Source organism: Gigantopelta aegis, chromosome 7, assembly GCF_016097555.1.
Source record: "Gigantopelta aegis isolate Gae_Host chromosome 7, Gae_host_genome, whole genome shotgun sequence".
Classification (NCBI taxonomy): domain Eukaryota; kingdom Metazoa; phylum Mollusca; class Gastropoda; order Neomphalida; family Peltospiridae; genus Gigantopelta; species Gigantopelta aegis.
The window spans coordinates 13,546,450-13,569,823 of record NC_054705.1 but is presented as its reverse complement, the minus strand read 5'-3'; the positions used below and the strand labels follow the sequence as shown (position 1 = coordinate 13,569,823).

Below are 23,374 nucleotides of genomic sequence, written 5' to 3'. Positions count from 1 at the left end.
TAAATATGAGACTATTATTACACAATTGCTTTTTTGGTCTAATTTCAGTCTAAAATAATTTTAATGAAAAAGCTTTTGGGATTATTGTGAAAACGACATTATTCATTAGGCACAAAGACACGCTAAAGTGCATTGCAAATACATTGGGAATTCGAGCTAATAATACAAACAAATTCTAATGTGCATGAACATTTGACTATCACTACACAATTGCTTTTTTGGTCTAGTTTCAATATAAAATAGTTTTAATGAAAAAGCCTTTGGGAATATTGTAAAAAAAACCATTATTTATATTGTTGTTTACAAACATTGTGTACCGATATATCAGACCTTAGCAACCTGTGTGCGTAAACGGGTTCTCAGCGTACAAGGATATAGTTCCCTAAAAACACTAATATTTCAGTAATCAGTTTTACAGTTATTATCTCACTTAATTAATAAAATGATTTGCCGTAGTGTACCAATGATATTAGGATACATTTAATTAAGAAAGTAGCTAATCGATCGTACAAGTTTTGGAGGAAAATAAACTTTACTAAGGGCAAGGTCGTTACGGCAGCCAAGTTAAAACAGTTGATCAAACGGAAATTAATTCCAGTATACCGAGTCCACGGAATATCGTAATTGTGTAATTACACACACATTACAATTATGGTAAGATTTACTTCAATAATACTGATGTCAACGTAATGTAATAGCCTTTATATGCACAGGTAATTAGATTGCATAGTTGAAGACCACATGGCCGAAGAACGACATCGGACATTCACTAAAAACATTTGGCGATCATTATATACGAATCTCCCATAAATAAATTATGGCAAGTATTTGTAAATATAGCTTTATAAACTGAAACCAATTTTGTAGGAAATACAACTAAATTTAACTCGTATTATGCATGCAAGCGATCAATAATAAAATCCGTTACACAGTTCGGTTGGATCAGTATAGTGTGCGACACGACAAACACTGCACTCCTCAGAATTTCATTAAACAACAACTATAATAAACGGCGTAATTCCAATCATTACACAATACCAGCAAATATGCAGTTAATTACTACTAAATGCAAAAATAAATATTCTGTTTTGTCCAATATTAAAATTACTTGAGAAAATCCAAGTCACATCACACAGTTAGGAACGTTATTAGACAGCCATGACAATATATATGTACCTTCGGTAGTTACAATCCACCCGTTTGAAATGTTAAGAATCTCCTTTTCTGAAAACTACCCCTGACATAGTAAATATGCAGAAAAGTTATTTATATCTATTTATTAAAAAAAAATAAAGTAAAATAAAATTAAATTAAATTAAAATTAAAATTTTCTGAAAACCACTCCTGACATGGATAGTAAATATGCAATAAGATTACTGACATCTTGTTACTAAAAAAAACCAACTAAAAAAAAAAAAAAAAATAATAATAAAAACCTTTCACACATGGAAAGAAAATCTACCCTGATCAGTTAAATAATAGATTAAGCCATCACATTCATATAGAATTATCATGTCTACATTAGAAGGTATTTACTTAGCTGAAATATACATTAGCCAACATATATGTAATGCAATATACCATATTAAAGGAAAACTACCCTAGGTGGATGATATCCATGTACCCTCGATAGTTAGGTACGGTAAAATCCACGCTTTTTCTTAAAACTACCACTGACATCGGTAGTAAACATACAATAAGATTATTCACATTTACTTAAAAAATAATAATATAATTTTAATTGCACATATGTAATAAAATGGAAATCTACCCTGATCAGTTAGATAGCTGATGAATAATTCATATTCATATTTAATTTTCAGTGTCTACATAAATTGGAGGGGCCGGACGTAGCCCAGTGGTAAAGCGTGGTCAGTCTAGGATCGATCCATTTTTATTGCACCATTGTGCTATTTCTTATCACAGCCAGTGCACCACCACTGGTACATGCATATCGAAAGCCGTGGCATGGTGCATATAAAATGATTACCTGCTACTAATGAAACATATTGTGGGTTTTCTCTCTAAGACTCTATGTCAAACAAAAAAACAAAAGTGTTTACTTATACATATGCATTTTACCACACGCACACATTTATTTCAACTTATTTCCGTGCTAATATTCAATTAAGGTTCAAGCACACTGTCCTGGGCACACATCTCAGCTGTCTGGGCTGTCTGTCCAGGACAGTGGGTTAGTTGTTAGTTGGTTAGTGGTTAGGGAGAGAGAAGGGGTGTAGTGGCCTTATACATATGCATTGAGTCCTTGAGAACTTGCTCTGAGTTGGAGCCGGTACGGGGCTGCGAACCTTGTACCTACCAGCCTGTAGTCCGATGGCTTAACTACTGCGCCACCGATGCCGGTTACACACTCACACTCACACACAGACAGACAGACAGACAGACACACACACACACACACACACACACACACACACACACACACACACACACACACACACACACATGTATGTATGTATGTATGTATGTATGTATATGTATGTATATGTATATTAAAGGTAAATGAACCCTCAGTGGTACTTTATTCAAATCTATTTAATAAAAATCATACTTTATAAAATAAAGAAATAGAAATCTACTCTGATCACTTAGATAATGGGTTAATTTTGTGTCTACAAAAGTAGATTTTTAGACATTAGCCAAGAAGTATGTAATTTGTTAACAACTACATCGGTGGATGACTTTATGTGTACTTGGTAGTGAGATAATGTATTTATAATCGAACCTACTGAAATCATTTTGCAAAAAAACTACCGTAACTACTATTGTGTTGTTGTTGTTATTAGAAATGGAATAAAACTGATTTTCTTCGATTATGTCTTTCATATTAAACTGACAAGTAAATATTTTGTAAATATCTATTTAGTAATACTGTACCTAATTTAGCGTTCACTTGTTTAGGTTCTCATTGATGTACACGGTGGTGTTTACTCTTGAAATTAAAAGAAAGATGTCGGTAAACAGGTGGTTTGTGCTCTTTATTGGAACAGACTATAAAATATTTTTATCGACTTGTTTTAATTTCATGGCTGTTGCAATATGTGAGGACCGTCTCTGATGACGGTTTACACCTATCCCCCTCCAAAACAAAATATTTGTAGATATTTCTTAGTAACTTTTGAGCAAAACTGTCAAGAACCATTCTGAGTGTGTGATCTATTATACCGGTATTAAAGGTGCTATGTACATGTATTAAAGGTGCTATGTACATGTATTAAAGGTGCTATGTACATGTATTAAAGGTGCTATGTACATGTATTAAAGGTGCTATCTCCATGTTACGTATCACAGCTATTGCAAATGATTTTTTTATAAATTAAATTTTGCTTTAAAATTTAAAGACTACACCTTTAATTATATGCCCACAAATGATTCTAACAAAATGATTTTATCTACTAGTAGAAAATACATTTCTATTGGATAATCTTTTGCACAAACAGATGCTCACATATAACTATGATATAGCACCTGTAAATGGTTGCAAGATTGTGTAAATTTCTAATGTACTTATATTGAATTTATAATCCCTAAATATGCTGATCATAATTAATCATTTATGCTGCAATTCAAAATACTCAGTTAACTTGCAGTTTTAAATTAAACGTTTGTTTAAGGGTAAATGAAATTGACACATGTCGATCAAAATTTGTTATAGTCTGTTCCAATAAAGTACACAAATCACCTGTTTACTGACATCTTTATTTTAATTTCAAGAGTAAACACCACCTTGTACATCAATGAGAGCCCAAACAAGCAAATGCTAAATTAGGTACAGTATTATTAAATAGATATTTACAAAATATTTACTTGTCAGTTTAATATGAAAGACATAATCGAAGAAAATCAGTTTTATTCTATTTCCGACACTACCTGTACTTTAGTAAATATTTTACAATGGCTTAAATCTCATATACATAGCTTGGCCAGTCGGTCACCAAAATCGCCAATTGCGATAAATATATAAAAGTATATATATTGTTTTCTTGTGAAATGTAAATATTATACCTTGAATTACATAAAGTTATATTCAAATAATTTTATCTATTACTATTTATAAATTTATATTATCACAAAGATCCAATGTGGGTGGTAAAGAATTGAATACGCGAGGAAGATTTTCTATGTACTTTATATTTCTCACAAATAAATCAGTGTTTACACCGAGTAGCAGCACATTACAATTTGAGTTAATCATGCAAATATTATATACGAGATCGATTAATTTATATTTATTTATTACAAACATATTTTAAAAATGACGAAATATAACACTTGCGGCTTATGGGATAGATTGATTTGTAGTATTTTTGTTTTGTTTATTCTGTGTGCTTTGTGGGATGTTGGTGTTTGTTTGTTTATTTGACATAGCCTAACTGTGTTAATTAATCTGTAGTTTAAAACTACGTGTAAAATTGCGAGATATAAGTCAGAGGATGCACATATGCATTTTATTTTTAATTTCTCTATAGTTTTGTCGTATTAAGTGACTTTGCATTTTTACATGCGTGTAATAAAATGCACAATGTGTCTAATGAACCTAGATGGTAACATATTTCATGTTAGCATTGTACAGTTTTATGTGTATTGTCAGTTGACCCTTTAATAAACAATTAAATCAGTATCGTAAACATATATTATGAGGAGGGCTTATTGTGTTTACTTTTGAAAGCTATAAAGTATACTTCAGTCAAAGATCAAAAACAACAACAACAACAGTTAAAATTAACAAATTAAATAAAACTAGACAATCGTAAAAAATAAATAAAAAGGAAATGGAAGAAAACTAACGAATAACGTTTAAAACATAATAATAATAAAGAAGGAACTGATACCATCAACTGTTGTTATGTTCAGCAGAACGATAATTAAAATCAAATATCTAACCATGCTTGGAATTACCGTCGATTTGCCTGACCTGTAACCAGGACGACACCCCCCCCCCCCAACCCCCTCCCACACACACACACACATACACACCCCTTCGAAAAAGAGAGTTCCACTCGAAGAGGGAAATAATGCGAAATATTCATATAAAAAAAAGAGTTTGTTTTGTTTTACGACACCACTAGAGCATACTGATGTATTAATCATCGGCTATTGGATGTCAAATATATGGTAATTCTGGTATTGTCTTAGAGAGGAAACCGGTACATTTGTTAATTAGTATCAAGGGATCTTTAATATGCACCATCCCACAGACAAGATAGCACACATAACTGCCTTTGTTACACCAGTTGTTGAGAACTGGCTGGAAGAGCATATAAAAGATCTCTTGCTGCTAATGGAAAACTATATCGAGTTTCGTCTAATGTCTACGAGTAAGAATTACCAAATGTTTGACATCCAATAACTGATGATTAATTAATCAGTGTGCTCTAGTGGTGATTTAAGCAAATGTAGCAAAGTAGCGTTTAATACCTTAATTTAATATGGCATATATATGGCATCTGTTGGCCCAATATGTCCCATGCATCACCGGTGTTCGGCCCAAACTGTCATAATTGGAACATCGTGGGAAATTGGGACAGTTTGGGCTTATACTTAGGTGTCTGTGCTATTGTTTATGGGCCTAATTCTATTTTGTGGGAGATTTGAGTATTTACGAAATAAATACTACCCATTCCATGCCAGTGATAAATTATTGAAGAACCCTTAAATTATCATATAGGCTTATAAATAACTGAACAAAAAAGTTAGTTTGTTTTTGTTTAAGGACACCACTACTGCAGTTCAAACACGTGGTAATTCTGACATAGACATGCAGTTCAAACACGTGGCAATTCTGACATAGACATGCAGTTCAAACACGTGGCAATTCTGACATAGACATGCAGTTCAAGCACGTGGTAATTCTGACATAGACATGCAGTTCAAACACGTGGTAATTCTGACATAGACATGCAGTTCAAACACGTGGTAATTCTGACATAGACATGCAGTTCAAACACGTGGTAATTCTGACATAGACATGCAGATCAAACACGTGGTAATTCTGACATAGACATGGAAAGAAAACCAGGTACATTTTTTCTTTAGTAGCAAGGGATATTTTATAGAGTATAGCACATACCACGACCTTTGATATATCAGTCGTGATGCACTGATTGGAATGAGAAATAGCCCAACTGGGCTACATTCCGCCTAGCCCGAGTACTCAGACGGTAAGAGAGCTAGACGGACATTTGGACATTGGCTTATTTCTCGTTGCAGCCAGTGCACCACGACTGGTATATCAAAAACCGTGATATATGCTAGCCTGCCTGTGGGATGGTTCATATAAAAGATCTGTTGCTGGTAATGGAAAAATTTAGAGTGATTCTACTCTAAGATTATATGTAAAAATTACCAAATGTTTGACATCCAGTGATTAATAAGTCAGTCTGCTCTAGTGGTGTCGTTAAACAAAATATATTTCGTGTCAATTTCAAGGATTTGCTTTCAACTCTGCAAGATGGCGCGTTTCGTTGTTAAGTGTTCTCGATATGAGTTGAACACTTTAACAATATATGGTGGCAAGGTATAAAAAAAACCCATCAGCGATTGAAGTAACTAATTATAAAGTAGTTTAAATTACGATGCCATTACGTCTTTGTGACGGTACATGCTCTTAATTTCTTTTCGCCTGTGGCGATATTAATTGTTTAGAGGACCGTGTGCAGTTCCAAATGCACTTAGCCCAGGTGGGCAACTTGTTACATGATACCTTTGCGCGACGGTCGTCTAATACACACCCAGCCCAGGTGCGGAGCCCATGTGGCCAGTAGTTACGTAATACCTCCGCGAGTGCGGTTTTTACAACCGTGATTTGGCGATTTGGCGTCATTGAGTCTGGCGATCTAAGAGAAAGATATGCCGTCTTGGTCGCTGTGAAAATTCAGATGATACGTGAGGTACCGCCTTGTGCCCCCAGGCGATATTCGCTGTCTCTGAGAGTTTTGAATAAATAGCTAGGATTTTAGATATACCCAGGAGAAACATTTGGAAGTATCCAGGGGAACGGTCGTCGTCCACTGAACGATCTATATTAGTTCAGACGGGACTTTGGTAAATATATATTTTCTGCTCTGTGTATAACCTTGATGTGATTGATGTGACTTTAAATATTTTAAAACTGTATTATACCAATATTATTTAGACGGTGCTGCCGGTCATCTGACGCAGTAATCTGCAGGCTCACTGTCCTAAATAATTATAAAAAGCTTAACCAGTCATCCTAGAGGACCTAGGTAACCTGTAGGTTATTGTCTTTATTGTGATAGGTACCAGTATTAATTCTGTGTTACAAGGTTACTGAATGAGTAGTTAAGGGTTAATTAAAAATTAACCAGTTAGGAATAGAGTGGTAATTCCTTTATTAATTAAGTTCCCCTGGAAGCGTTTCTCCATTATCACACGTGTGTGTGTTAGCGTTTCTCAATTATCACACGTGTGGGTGTTGTGTCACGGTGAAGTGATTAGCATATTGTGTAAACTAGACACCTAGAGATTAACTAATTAAGTGATCAGTTCTGGGTTGTTATTATTTGTTGTTGTTAATTAACTACTGCGGCAGTACATTTGTCAGCGTAGGTTAATACAGATTCCAAAGAGTATTGTGTTTTTGTTGTGTTTTCTAGTGAACTACACGTGCTATATTACATATACTTTATATAAGATCGTATCTCTGATCATACCTAGACGAGCCACATTAGGGTATAACCGCCCGTTACAGAGAGATCTAATAGATATACAGTGAGGAGAGATATTTGGACAATCGGGTTTCATTCAGTTACGGGTATTATAGAATCCCTGTGACAGTCTTAAATAATTATAGCCCAAAACATCACATTTTCAGTAGCAACAAGGCTATAATAGTTATTTCCCTTCCGTAATTCTACCAGGTTGTTTCCCTTGGTACGTCAACAGTAGGCAGCAAGGGATCTTTTATTTGCGCTTCCCACAGGCAGGATAGCACAAATCATGGCCTTTGTTGAACCAGTTATGGATCACTGGTCGGTGCAAGTGGTTTACACCTACCCATTGAGCCTTCCGGAGCACTCACTCAGCGTTTGGAGTCTGTATCTGGATTAAAAATCCCATGACTAGACTGGGATCTGAACCCAGTGCCTACCAGCCTGTAAACCGATGGCCTAACCACGACGCCACCGAGGCCCGCACCAAAGCAATTCCTATTGCCGATAATGTTAACTAATAAATAATAATGTTTACTAATAAAACACAACCAGAAAAGTACACCAACCAACAAATGTGGCACCTCATATTTAATCTACCCACAAGAAAATGGTGTGGGCGAGGGTGGTGGATCCATTGATGAGATTTGATGGATGTTTTTTGTCTGTTTGTTTTTGGTGGGAGGGGGTTGTTTTCTTGTTGTTCTCTTTTTTTATACGAACTCTCATTTTTGTTAAAACCAGGTTATGTTTTAAAAGCCTGATAGATTTTAAATTGCGATAACAAGAGTTCAGAATGGTTAAACATATTAAGTTACCTCAGGCCATTCATTTGTTTGTTTTCTGTTCAAAATGAATTGCTTCCCACTAAAACGTTTCGTGAATTTGCTGTAGCTTCGTTTATTAGTCTGGGTTTTTTTCTTAAATGCAGGTGTTTAAGCAATGTCCATGTATGTAGTCACACGCGTGAAGTCAAAAACAGGCTTTGTAAATTCAGCGCATCATGTTCTGTTACAGATCATGTTTTGATTTCCATGACCGTTTACACATTTTCACAGTTATTGCTCTTACACTTAGAAAATACAAAGATCTGCTGGGCCCGGTAGGGGAGATGTATTTTCCATGGACTCTCATGACGATTTAATCATTTCTGGCAAAGTTATGGTCCTCGAAGTTAGGATATACAAAAATGTTTTTTCCGGACTTTTTTTTGCATTGCACCAATATATTAAGCTGAAGTGTTTTTATATAGCTTTATTACGTTCTATCACGGATCAAGTTTAACATTCATGTCAATTTACCCATTTGTCATTGTTATTGCTCTTTACCTTAGGAGATACGGAAATTTGTTGTGCCAGGTAAGGGCTATGTATTGGTTTAGCATCAGTTCGCATAATCATATTATTGATCATAAATAGTAAAACGTTTAGCTTTCAAAGAAACCTTAAATATTTCCTCTTGTATTCACACCAGTAGGTCCACTAATGTTGTTAGGTCATGAATCCACTGTTAAAACATTATCTAATAACACCTCACTCCCCCCCTCCCCCTTCCCTCTGTCGCAAAAAAACAGAAAAAGCCTCATTTTAAATTACAAAATAAAATTACAGTTTAATTGGACTATCGTCCTTTACAATCTTTTACAAATAAAAGATAATAATGCCAACTTTCTAACACATATGCTTTATTATATGTATTGCTTTATTATGAGAAGGACAGAAGTGTTTTAAACAGAGTAAGAGACATGGTTGATATGATTCCGTGAATGCCATTCACGTCATATATTCACTGTAGAGAGTCTACAATAACGCTTCAGGAATGAGTAGACTAATCGCCAAAGTACGGGTCTATAAGCTAACAACTGTTAGTGTAGCACTTGGCTAACTGTCACAAGCAGGTGTGAGTCAAAACTTGAACAAAACAGAGCCGACACCATTATGACGACAGATGACTTCACTGCGGTGGCTCCAGCCCACGGACCTGGAATAAAATGAATTTTTAGTCACATGCTGACGTAAACGTTGACACACACACACACACACACACACACACACACACACACGTCTCTCTCTCTCTCTCTCTCTCTCTCTCTCTCTCTCTCTCTCTCTCTCTCTCTCTCTCTCTCTCTGTCTCTGTCTCCGAAAGACAGACAGACACACACACACACACAAACGCCACGCCACTGACACACTTGGTGTTCGCATTAACAGTCTGAAAAACAGTTTTTGAAGGCAATTATTTCCCTGCATTGGCTGAGTATGATTTTGAGGTTTTAAATGCGTATCTTGACATTTCAAAAGTATAGCTTCAGTTTTCACTTTCTTTTGTTAAGCTTTAAGCCTAGCACATGCATCTTTATTTTACCAATTGTATCTAACGGGCTTCCATAGCAAATCACCCAAACCCGACAGTAGACTTGCTTACATTCGGCCTTTACTTTCGCCAACGATCTGGATTTCATAGCGGCCTGATCAGTGGTTCCATCACACGCCTTCTCTGTAGTGGGTCTCATTTCTACGCAGCTGGCGTATCTAAATACGGCCCTGAAAAAAAGACGAATATTTGTTGAATTGCACCTCATATTTTAAAACAACTGCCACTTGATCTCTGACGTCAACTTATTCTGACACTTGGGAGAGAGAGAGAGAGAGAGAGAGAGAGAGAGAGAGAGAGAGAGAGAGAGAGAGAGAGAGAGAGAGAGAGAGAGAGAGAGAGAGAGAGAGACAGAGACAGATACAAAGACAGACACATACAGAGAGACAAACAGAGACAGAGGGAACCCGCTGCCGCCACATAAAGTAGCAAGACATATGTTACGTTCCCATAGACAGGACAGTATATACCACGGCGTTTAATGCACCATCACAAGTATTATGAATTTATTAGTAACAGTATGTGGTTGTTTTTGTAAACTAATGATATCAGTAATAATATTTGATGGAAATATTTAAATTTCGAAAGTATCATTTTATGTCCACAAATATAATGGAAGTGTAAAATATAAAAGTACAGCTTGCTTACGCGCATTTTTCTGTATATTTCGTCGACGAGGTCCAGGAGAGAGCAGAATTTCGAAAGTAAAACTGGCACTTTTCACACATATAATCAAGTACTGAAATAAAACCGATAATTGTATTAAACAACAATATTTGTTTAATGAAAAATACTTTTAAAAAACCCTTTATCTTGCAGTTATTAAATTCTAACAAAATTTATTTAAATATTTCTATTTAAAAAACAACAACACCCAAACCACATCAACAAGCACTACCTCTTCTATACTACTACTACTACTACTACTACTACTCCCACTACTGCTACTACTGATACTGCTACTACTACTTCTACTATACTACTACTACACCTACTACTACTGATATTACTACTACTTCTATTACTACTACTGCTGCTACTAATACTACTACTATTACTACTACTACTACTACTACTACTACTACTGCTGCTGCTGCTGCTGCTGCTGCTGCTGCTACTACTACTACTACTACTACTGCTGCTAATATTTTATTTTATTTTATATATACATTTATTAGAATGTTTTAATATTAAATTTATTATTATTATTATTATTATTATTACTATTAACATAGAGCTCAACATTCTTGTTTTCAATATTAAAACTTCTGTAATATATTAAAAACAAATTTCATATTTATATTAAAGCTATAATAGGCGGAATGTTGCCTTTTAATAAAGTTACGTTTCCCCAGTCGGTGGATATCGTTGACTAATGATGAGCAATAAACAGCTAACATTGTATGTATTTGTAACCGATATATACTTTATAAATATTAATTTATATCGGTATTTCCACAAGCGGTTAAGCAATAATATACTTAAAGCAATTTTAGAAAAATATATTTTCTAATTCTGTACGCGCTATAATGTATTACATTACGCTTAAATCTCAAAAATATTCCGCCAATTATAGCTTTACTATTTTGTAAGACACTGAGTATTGTTATTACTAAATAAAATGTGTATAATTCTAATTGCTGCCACTCGGCTTCGACCAGTCAGGACAATTCGAAGGACAATTTGCAGAATTAAACAACAAGCCAGTCATCCTATAGCTGTACCACATGTGAATGACCTCGTTATTCCGGAATGTTATCAAAAACCAAATGATGGACAACAGTTTCGTCTACATGACAATGGCCCAGGAGAAGAACCTTAGGACGATTTGATTAGTCAACATTTTGAATGTGTTCATGTGTTTGTTTTGAATGTGTGTTCACATATGACGGGGGGAATGACCTAGGGGGAAAAGACCGGGGGAGGGGGGGGGGGGACCAGGAGGAAAATGACCAGGTTGGGGGGGGGGGGGGGGGCGAATTCTCTGTTACTTTGTAACATGCAATAACATGACACAGCACGTTGTGACTTGGCCAGGCTTGCAACGTATACCGCTAACTCGGTGACGTTTGGTTTGATAACGATCAATGCTATATTATATATCTACGTGTGGTATTTATCATTACAAAATAACAACGCAGATATATTACACTATAGATTCTAGAAGGCTGACACCTATTATAAGAAGGAAAGGTTACAGAAGCTTACAACATGTCGATGCAGAAGATAGAGCAACCTTTGCATTGAACACTTTGTTGAAAATGTCAAATGGAGGATCACACCCATCTCCACTGGAAGACGCGAAACACGTGACAAACGCCCTGAACGCCCTGTCAACAAACATTCGTACATACAGAATGTAGTTTAGTGACATGAAATAACATAGTATAGCATAACCATAATATCTTATGATATTCTGTATATTGTGGTGTGATGTGATGTGTGGTATGTTGAGATGTAGTGTAATGTTTAGTGTAATGTTGTGTAGGGTAGTTTAGGATAGGGTAGGGTGTGGTGTTGTGTAATGCTGTATATTGAAATGTGATGTGGTGCAGTGTTGTGTAGGGTAATGCAGTGTGGTGTAGTGTAGTGTAGTGAAGTGTAGTGTAATGTGGTTCAGTGTGGTTTGGTACAGTTTAGTCTAGTGTGTTGCAGTGTGATGCAGTGTAGAGTTGTGATGTAGTGTAGTGTAATGTTTAGTGTAGTGCAGTGTGTTGTGTTGTGTAGTGTAGTGTGGTGTGGTGTGATGCAGTTTGCTTTAGTGTGGTGTGGTGTGTTGTGCTTTTCAATGGTGTAGTCTAGTATAATTTAGTATCTAGCATAAAAAGCTATCTTTTTCATATAGTTCTCAAATGTGTGCTGTGTCAGACAAAAATAATTTATAATGAGTGACTTGAAGACGGGGAAATCCCAACCCTCGAGATACATCTGTTTTGTCTGAAACTCGCTAAGGCTCCTTTCAGACAAAACAGTTGTATCTTGAGGGTTGGGATTTTCCGGTATTCAACAGCCAGAGTGTTTGATTATTTTTCTTGCATACCTAACTAGTTTTTAAAAATATCGAAACAAAGGATCAATATATACTGATGGAAAGAAATACGAGAACACATCGAATTGTAGATCACATTGAACTGACTACTAGCGTAGTAATGTCTGTATTTCATACCAAGTTGTAATGTGGGATTGAATGTCTGCAATGTTGAATGTGCTGCCTATATGTTCCCAGTCATTTTATGACAATAATATAAATTGATTTTTGATGCATTCATTATTTCTTATTGCTATTTGTGTGACCCTTTATTTCTTTCCATCACTATACATTTGAACGTTACAGAAAACAACAAGTGTCTTAACTGTTGTGATGTGACTTCAACTACACTCCGATGACGTCATTAATTACTCTCTATTTGGCTGCTATCGCTTGCCGCTGGCCTGTGAAGTTGTATTTATGTTTTTATTAAATATTCCACCATATATAGGTGAAGCTTGCCAAAATTGGCTGATTAATGTTATTGACAAAATATTAATGAAATTATATGGTCAAGATGGCTGTAAACAACACTTAGTATTTTTGACTAACTGACGTCATTCTGCGCTTGTTAGCTGAATATAAGACTCCATCATATGCGGTCATGTGGGATAGAAAAAGTACACCCGAGGTGGTGAAAATTTCGACCTGGGACGAGGCTTGCATGGCCGAAATTTTCACCACTTAGTGTGTACTTTTTCTATCCCACATAACCACATATGATGGAGTCTTTTTCTCTCATTCATTCGGTAAATAAACCATTATTTTACTCGAACAGACAAAGATGGCTGAACAAGTAACTTTTTTATTTGACCATTTTGTCATAAATAAACTACACTATCGTATTTATCGTGTTTGTTTAATGTGTTAAATGAATAACAAAATATTAATTTAAAACTGTGTCTAATGACCTCACGTCACCACCTCACATTAATATGACGTCATATATTACCAACGACGTCATGTTAAACACAAGCGCGTGATATCCCATGTAAGATAGAAATTTCTTACATGGCTTTCTTTCATGGGATAGCTCTGTCCCATATACCAAAGGGCCGGAGTTGCTAGGGAGGTCCGGGGACATGCCCCCCGAAATTTTTTAAAATCTAGAATGCAGGAGATGCATTCTCCTGCATTCTGGGAAGTAAATTTGAAATGTTTCTTTGCCTATTTTTTTTTTTTTTTACACATCCACGGACGGACCTCGGCAGACTATGGGGGCTGCGTACGGGCCTGGGATAGCACGGTATTTGATATACCAGTCGTGGTGCACTGGCTGGACCGAGAAATAGCCCAATGGGCCCACTGAGGGGGATCGATCCCAAACCGACGTCGCATCAAGCGAACTCTTTACCAGTGGGCTACGTCTCGCCCCCTAGCCACGAATGACGTCATGTCCTTAGACAGGAATGATTTCATGTTCCTAGCCAGGGCTCCGTTCCACGAAGACATCTTAGCACTACTATCGCCGTAAATACCTATCATCCCGACCTCTTTTTGTTTTGTACGATAACCAGCCCGTTCCACGACGCGGCGTAGCTTACTATCGTCGTAAATTATTGTGGAAATTTACAATAGGTACGTAACGATGGGTCGGATGATAGATCGACATCAGTAGACTCGTTGTTTTTTTTCGAAAAAAAACAAACCCTCAAAAGATTTATAAAAAAAAAAAAAAAAAAAAAAATAAATAAATATATATATATATATATATCACCATGGTGTTCATCAACAATTGCATATACTCACGCGCACTTAGCAGCCGCATCCGCTGCTGCAGATTTAGCAGTCTCGTAGTTAGTTTCACATACAGTACATGTCTCACCTCTGATTGTCTGGATGACACCTGTAAGGTAAAATGTATTGGAAGCACTATTGTCCCTTGAATGATCATATTCGCCCAGCAGTGTTCTTCTACTATAACGGATTTGATAGAAAAGCAGTGCTATTAAGAAACAAAGATTATTCATCCAAACTGAACCTAAAAATGTCTACACGATGTCATCATGCTATCAAAGCGATTTTATTTATATCTTATGCATGCTCTACTGTGATATTACAATATTAGCTTGGTGCGTCATTTGCATGTTTGCTTCGAAATTATAATTATGTACACTTTATATATGCAACTCGTGTATATGTGCGCGAGTTCTTGGCTTGGTCCAAATATATGTACTTTTTATATCCAACCCAACATTTGTAGTTTGTATGTAATGGCTGAAATGACGTTTCGTAATGCTATGTTTTACGTTTATAATTCATTTGAATCCTATTTTCCGCGGTATTATGTACCACTATCATGTCAATCCTGAGTACCGCGGTACTGTGTAATACTGCCATGTGAATCCTATCTAACGCGGTACTATGCAACACTGTCATATCAATCATATCTACCGCAGTACTCAATAGTAAGTGTGTCTATTCTATCTACCACGGTGGTACAATATAGTAGTAGCATGCAATCGTATCTACCGCAGTACTATGTAGTACTGTCATGCCAATCCTATATACCGCAGTACTATATAGTAGTCATGTCAATCCTATCTACTGCGGTACTATGTAGTACTGTCATGTCAATCCTATCTACCGCAGTACTATATAGTACTGTCACGTCAATCCTATCTACCGCAGTACTATGTAGTACTGTCACGCCAATCCTATCTACCGCAGTACTATATAGTACTGTCATGCCAATCCTATCTACCGCAGTACTATATAGTACTGTCATGCCAATCCTATCTACCGCGGTACTATATAGTACTGTCATGTCAATCCTATCTACCGCAGTACTATATAGTACTGTCATGCCAATCCTATCTACCGCAGCACTATGTAGTACTGTCATTTCAATCCTATTTACCGCGGTACTATGTAGTACTGTCATGCGAATCCTATCTACCGCAGTACTATATAGTACTGTCATATCAATCCTATCTACCGCGGTACTATGTAGTACTGTCATATCAATCCTATCTACCGCAGTACTATGTAGTACTGTCATGCCAATCCTATCTACCGCAGTACTATATAGTACTGTCATGCCAATCCTATCTACCGCAGTACTATATAGTACTGTCATGCCAATCCTATCTACCGCGGTACTATATAGTACTGTCATGCCAATCCTATCTACCGCGGTACTATATAGTACTGTCATGTCAATCCTATCTACCGCAATACTATATAGTACTGTCATGTCAATCCTATCTACCGCGGTACTATATAGTACTGTCATGCCAATCCTATTACCGCAGTACTATGTAGTACTGTCATTTCAATCCTATCTACCGCGGTACTATATAGTACTGTCATGCCAATCCTATCTACCGCGGTACTATATAGTACTGTCATATCAATCCTATCTACCGCGGTACTATATAGTACTGTCATGTCAATCTTATCTACCGCAGTACTATATAGTATTGTCATGTCAATCCTATCTACCGGAGTACTATGTAGTACTGTCATGTCAATCCTATCTACCGCGGTACTATGTAGTACTGTCATGTCAATCCTATCTACTGCGGTACTATGTAGTACTGTCATGTCAATCCTATCTACCGCGGTACTATGTAGTACCGTCATGCCTATCCTACGTCATGTCAATCCTATCTACCGCAGTACTATGTAGTACCGTAATGTCAATCCTATCTACCGCGGTACTATATAGTACTGTCATGCCAATCCTATCTACCGCAGTACTATGTAGTACTGTCATTTCAATCCTATCTACCGCGGTACTATATAGCACTCTCATTTCAATCCTATTTACAGCAATACCTAGGCTGAGTACTCCGCTGTTCAAGAGCTAGACGGACATTTGGAGATTATGGTGGCTCTCTCAGCCAGATATAACTCTATAGTGAAAATACGGAATTGCTGCCTGACACCGGGTTGGCAAAGCTTCCAGCTCTAATACAATATTAACCCTATGTTTGACGCTAAAAACCATCACGCTGATGATTTTTCTGTTCGCTGATAACAAATATTTGACATATTAATCACTAATACACACACTACAGGAAGAACCCGTATTTCTGTCAACTTCATAGATTTAAATATACAAACATTGCAAAAAATTGTATCTTTTATTTGAAGAATCTATTTGAAAAAGTTAAAGGAATTTTAAAAATGTAAATCAACAATTTATTGCGATCTAATGGGTAAATCATAGCAGTGAAAAAAAAAATTGTGTAAGTTATAAACTTCTCTAATTACACTGATTTTTGGGGTTTAGAAATAAAACAAAATTGCCTGAAACACGGTCAACATTAGAAATCCCTATTCCTCCGAAAGTAGGCATCGGATTATTTCAGTAGTTTGATACTTTTTTTGTAGATAGACAATTTCAAGATATTTCACAGGTCAGGTTCACAAAACCTGCCGTACAAATACAAATAATAGATAATTCGCGATAGAGGCCAATATACACATGTTTTTAAATACAATCAATCCCCTAGCAAATTTCAACTAAATCGGCCCAGAACGTTTCTTAAAAGATGACACAATAGAGCCGACAACAACAACAACAACAACAATAATAATAATAATAATAATAATAATAATAATAATAATAATAATCCCAGTAAAGACAATAGGTTCCCAGCCGAAAAGGCTTTGAAACCTAATTAAATGAATAACACTATAATCTAACTTACAGACATAATATGTTATATTTGCATTACTCTTTTATTAAGGATGCCTCATTCCGCTCATCCTCTCGCTGTCTGTCTCTGATTCTAGAGCTATATCTGTCATAATCCCAGTATAAGCGCGAATGTGTATTATTTTATCAAAATTAACTTGAAGTCATTAACCAATGTAAGATACATCGCAGTGAAACTACTAATCTTAAAGGAACTGACCTGCAAGAGCCACGAAGAAACACAGAGCGTTCATCTTCCACTTGATCTCTGCTTCTAAACGCTTTCAAACCGGATTTAATTGTGTAAAACGCTGGAGTGATGCGAGCTCAATAATCTTCAATATTTATATGCTTGTGTTGCTATGAAGTATGTTACCTATAAACACAGTTGTGCTAAGGGGTGGAAGGAATGGGTGGAACTGGTTTTCTGTTGTTTTGGCGACCATTGGTTCATCATTCTGAGCGCAGTCTAGTTTTGTAAAGAACATCTAACGGACATAAATGCTCTACTTCCAAGGGGTGGGATTTCAGTTCATGTATTTCAGCTGTCAATCTTCCAGTTAGAGTTTTACTGGCTCAAAACTAGTGATTTTATGAATATGATTAGTGGTGAATGAATTATCAATACATTAAAGACAAGTAGGTGTTTGTACAGTTATGCCATAGAAAAGCAGTTGTCACGATAAACAACCATCGGATTACGTCCGAACCTGTCTTGGATCGGTTGAATCTTCCCGGAGTCGAAAACCCTTTTCAAATAATAGAATGCTTCAGTAACCAGCATTCATCTGTAACAACGTCTACGTCGCGTCAAACATGTCAGAACTCTTTATCTTGCATAATACATATTACACGAGCAGTAATATAAGAGACTCGTGTTACCGAAATATTAATACATTCTTTGACGCAGTTAAAACATTAATCCTAAATGATTGGGTTTGTCATTATTATTAAAATATTATTGTTATTATTATTATTATTATTATTAGTAGTAGTAGTAGTAGTAGTAGTAGTAGTAGTAGTAGTAGTAGTAGTAGTAGTAGTAGTATATTATATCATCATCATCATCAGCATCAGCAGCAGCATTATTATTATTTATTTATTATTATTATTATTATTATTATTATTATTATTAGATGCATTTGAACAAAACGTTTAACCAATCACTGACCAGATATGCAAAGACCTAGTGTCTGGAAAATCAGTGAACGTGGAATTAAACAAAGAAAATCATCTCTAAAAACAGATAAATTCAAATACTGCTGGGACAACTTGAAGACCAAGAACAATGTAGTCGCCGTAACTGCTTAAAATTTAACAATGTCAGTTTAGATGATACTTCAAAAACTGACGAGGCAATTATAAATATCTGAGAGAGAGAGAGAGAGAGAGAGAGAGAGAGAGAGAGAGAGAGAGAGAGAGAGAGAGAGAGAGAGAGAGAGAGGGGGGGGGAGAGGAGGGATGGAGATAGAGATAGGGAGGGGTAGAGAGACAAACAGACAAACAAACGGACAGACAGTGATAGATGGCAAGAGAGAGACAGAGAGTGAGATAATGGGTGAAAGATAATTACATTGTTTGAAAAATACACTAACGTAATAGTAAAAGTAATTAATGGGTTTTTTTTTATAATGAAGTTTTGAATAGATTGGAATATGCTGGTATGTTCTAAAGTTCGATCACCAAATAATAAAGTATTTCAGTTGAGATTAAAAAGTTGGCAATGCGAAGCACACCGTATATAGGACAATAGCGAAACAACTGATCAACAGGCTTCTGTGGTATAGTGCTTAAACCATCGGATATAAGTCTGGTAGATACTGGGTTTGTACCGGCTCCAACACAGAGCGAGTTTAAGTGTAAGACCAATATACCGACTTATCTCTCACTAACTACTAACTGATAGCTGAGGTGTGTGTGTGTCCAGGACAGCGTGGTTGAACCTAATTTGACATAAGCATGACAATAACTACTAATGAAAATGAATGAAATGATCATCCGTGATCATCCGGACTGACCTAAGTTCTGTCCAATGTCAATCTGATTAAAATTAGCTCTACTGGTCTACCAGTAGATCTAACAGCATTGCCTGGACTCCCATGTCCAGGTGACATTTCATCTATAAATAACAATTTAAATATCGACCAATTACACTTCGCCTTTTATAGCGTTATTCGGGAGCATAGAAATTGTAAAAATATCGGGCGAGATTATTTATGCAATAGGCGAACTTGTTGGTCTATTTCAACATTAACAAAACAGGGGTTGGGGGAGTGCAGTAATAAACTCTAGATTGTATACTAGTATAAACAGATTTTATGGCTATAATATCACGGGTTTTTTTTTCGTCTTGAAACAAATTTATTAATAAAATTTTATATTGAAATTAGTTTCCGGAATACTTCGTAATTCACCCGAATCATTTCGTATACCCTCGGCATAATCCCGAATGTTTTTAATTTCTTTTCAAATCACTGGCATGATTTTGCAAGTAAGGTTTTGATTGGTCGAATGAAAAGTCAACTGGACATGAACTCCAACGGGCTGCTATTAGATCCACATGTAATAGTGGAACTAATTTTAATTAGATTGGCCTAGTGTAACGGAGAAGATATTGTAACGAATACTAATTATGATTAAAAGGCTTAACCTCTAGGTTGATGGTATACACTATCAATCTCTAGGTTTGGTAGAAATGCGCCATCAGTTAAGGATCGATCCCCGTCTTTGGACTCACTGGGCTATATCTCGTGTAGCAAAGACCGTAGTATGTACTATCCTGTCTGCGGAATTGTGCATACAAGATCCTTTAATTTGCTGCTTATAATAAAGACATTTTGGAATGGCGCAGTCGCTTTTTTCTTTAAAACACAAAAATACACACAGCAAATCACAACAATAACGTTCTGTGTTTGCTGAGCATAAATGTGTACGATAAAACCATTATTCATGATACAGACTATATCTCTGAAAGCAGTCGAATGGCAGAACAGTGATTGATTCGATGAATATCTATCTAGTGTCTCGTCTATAAGAGGACAGCCACTCCCGATGAGATCCTTTATTGAAGTTTATCCTTTTTCCACCGCCTTAAAGAGGACTGCCACTCGCAGACTAATTTACTACATCAAAGCTAGCACCGGGTAGAGCTCAATGGAATAAGTACAGTTGTGATGACATTAACTCATTTGTTAGTAAACCAGGAATATAGCCATTATTTTATGCCAGTCGAGAATGCTGCAATTATTTCCACACTGAGAATGGGTGTCTGGGCTATTATATAGGGATTGGCTATTATATTGGGACAGGCTATTGTATAGGAACTATTTCTGTTTTATGTGGGAGATTTGAGTCTTTACGAAATAAATGCTACCCACTCCAAGACAGCTATAAATTATTGAACAACCCTTGAATTATTATGTAGGCTTATAAATGATTGAACAAAGACATTTTGTTTTTTATTTTTCACTTTGTAACGATACATGTGCATCCACCCCAAAAAGGGGGTGGGGGTGGGGCATGTGACCGTATCATAATATAGAAAGGTAATTAATACAGAGTTGTTTTGCCATGTTATTTATTGCATTCGTTTATAATACGCAAGATGTATACCACCCGTCTGCTACGCGCACTATAAACGTGTTTATTAATCTTCGTTTATCAGTCCCCTACCGGTCCAACCAGAGAGGACTATAGGTTTCATCTCCGTCCTTATGTTTGTCTGTCTGTCCGTCTGTCCAACATATAGGTTTTCGGTGTTTTGTTTTCAGAATGTCTTGAGATATTGAGCTTAAAGTTTGCATATGGCTCCATCGGGCCTAATTTACGAAGCCTGTTTTTTTTAAACGCAGGTGTTTAAGCATTGCACATGTATGTAGTCACACGCGTGAAGTCAAAAACAGGCTTTGTAAATTCGGCCCATCATGTTCTGTTACAGACCAAGTTTGAATTTCATGAGTTATTGCTGTTGAACTTAGGAGATACGAAAACGTATTGGTCCCGGTAGTGGAAATGTGTTTTCAATGGACTTTCATGGCGAGTTACCCCTGTTTGACAGTGTACCATACCTGCCTGACAGTATACAAAACCCTTGCTTGTTTTGTTTTTTATTCTTACTGATACCTATCTTAGTTAATAACTATGCTAAGTGTATCAACCATATGTTTGTTGTATGTAGTTCAGACTGTTGCTTCTTCTAAATAGCCATATAAACCACAAACTAGTCATGCTAGTATTACTTGTATGACCTTGGCATTGTTAAACACATTTCAGCTTAATATACTCTGTGTACAAAAGTCTTGTCTGGTTTGTTGCTTACTTATGGTATTTTGTAAACCTGTGACTACATGTGCATCAGAATTGGTGAAAAGGTCAATAGTCATTTATTTGCATCAAAAATGTAAGTACAGATCCCTACTTTTCCCTACTTTTTGCCTACAAGTCTCTACTTTTTGCCTACAAGTCCCTACTTTTCCCTACTTTTTGCCTACAAATCCCTACTTTTCCCAACTTTTTGCCTACAAATCCCTACTTTTCCCTACTTTTTAATTAAAAAAATCCTCCTACTTTTATCCCTACATTTTTGTTATTGGTCACTTGAAAGCCTGTAACAGTCAACCTCGACATACATACAATATATAGATATTCATACATCGATACATACTAGCCAGTGCCAGGTCTGCCCACTGTTTCATGCACGTAAGCGGGATCGACCGCGTAACCCCATGCATATAGCTGAGTTAAAGAGCATCCTTTTTATGGATGTCTCAATAGCTCATTAGGTATCGTGGCACGTCTGCAAAGTTCCGGGCGATTTGGTGCCATAGGTTCGAGTCCTAGCAACGGCACGGGACAATTATTGAGGCCAGAAAGGACTTAATTATCCTCTGCGCCAGTACGTTAATATCTATGTATGTAACAGTCAACCTCGACATACATACAATATATAGATATCCATACATCAATACACACACACACGCACACACACACTCACACATACACACTCACACACACACACACACACACACACACACACACACACACGTATTGGGAACTGCCCTGATTCGGTGCCATAGGTTCTAATCCCAGCGACGGCACGATACAATCTGTGAGGCCAGAAAGGATTTAATTATCCCGCCAGTGATTCGATATCTCTGCAAGTACTAGTCAAACCCGACATACATTCAATATAGATCATATATTCATATATCAATACATACATATATACATACATATGTACAAACATACGTTCATACATACATACTTACATACATACATACATACAGACTACATACATTTGACACATACACACCCATACAAAACACACACACGCACCTACACACAAACACACATATTTGAGGCAAAGCGATTTGAGAGAGAGAGAGAGAGAGAGAGAGAGAGAGAGAGAGAGAGAGAGAGAGAGAGAGAGAGAGAGAGAGAGAGAGAGAGAGTGTGTGTGTTCGTACTTATAAATACATATATACACGCATATATATGCATTCAAAAATATACATACATGCATACACACCGAAACAAACATTTGCGCACACACACAAACACACTGACACACACACACACACACACACACACACACACACACACACACACACAGAGACACACACACAGTTTAAAACAGAT

The 23,374-nt window shown here is 36.4% G+C and overlaps 2 protein-coding genes across 2 annotated transcripts in view; one reads left to right on the top strand and one right to left on the bottom strand.

Annotated features, from left to right (window-relative positions):
• The first annotated feature begins 299 nt into the window (after positions 1 to 299).
• The window catches only part of LOC121377752, a 65,630-nt gene continuing 42,555 nt past the window's right edge, over positions 300 to 23,374 (top strand). Inside the window, exon 1 of the mRNA XM_041505841.1 lies at positions 300 to 654. The gene's annotated coding sequence lies outside the window, so the exon portion shown is untranslated. The remainder of the gene's footprint in view (positions 655 to 23,374) is intronic.
• Positions 9,356 to 18,074, bottom strand: LOC121377753. The gene is made up of 6 exons (XM_041505842.1): positions 17,958 to 18,074; positions 14,842 to 14,938; positions 12,273 to 12,394; positions 10,713 to 10,803; positions 10,116 to 10,234; positions 9,356 to 9,671 (listed from the first exon to the last, which is right to left on the bottom strand). The coding sequence occupies exons 1-6, from the start codon at positions 17,989 to 17,991 to the stop codon at positions 9,556 to 9,558; spliced, it is 579 nt and encodes a 192-aa protein (XP_041361776.1). The 5' UTR covers positions 17,992 to 18,074; the 3' UTR covers positions 9,356 to 9,555.

Excerpts from the sequence above, each read along its gene's own strand:
- LOC121377753 (XM_041505842.1), bottom strand. The coding sequence starts at position 17,991 with ATGAACGCTCTGTGTTTCTTCGTGGCTCTTGCAG. Across the intron at positions 10,804-12,272 it reads ATCTTCTGCATCGACATGTT|TACTTGATTATATGTGTGAA; the intron begins GTAAGCTTCTGT and ends GTTTTATTTCAG. Across the intron at positions 10,235-10,712 it reads AAATATACAGAAAAATGCGC|GGCCGTATTTAGATACGCCA; the intron begins GTAAGCAAGCTG and ends TCTTTTTTTCAG.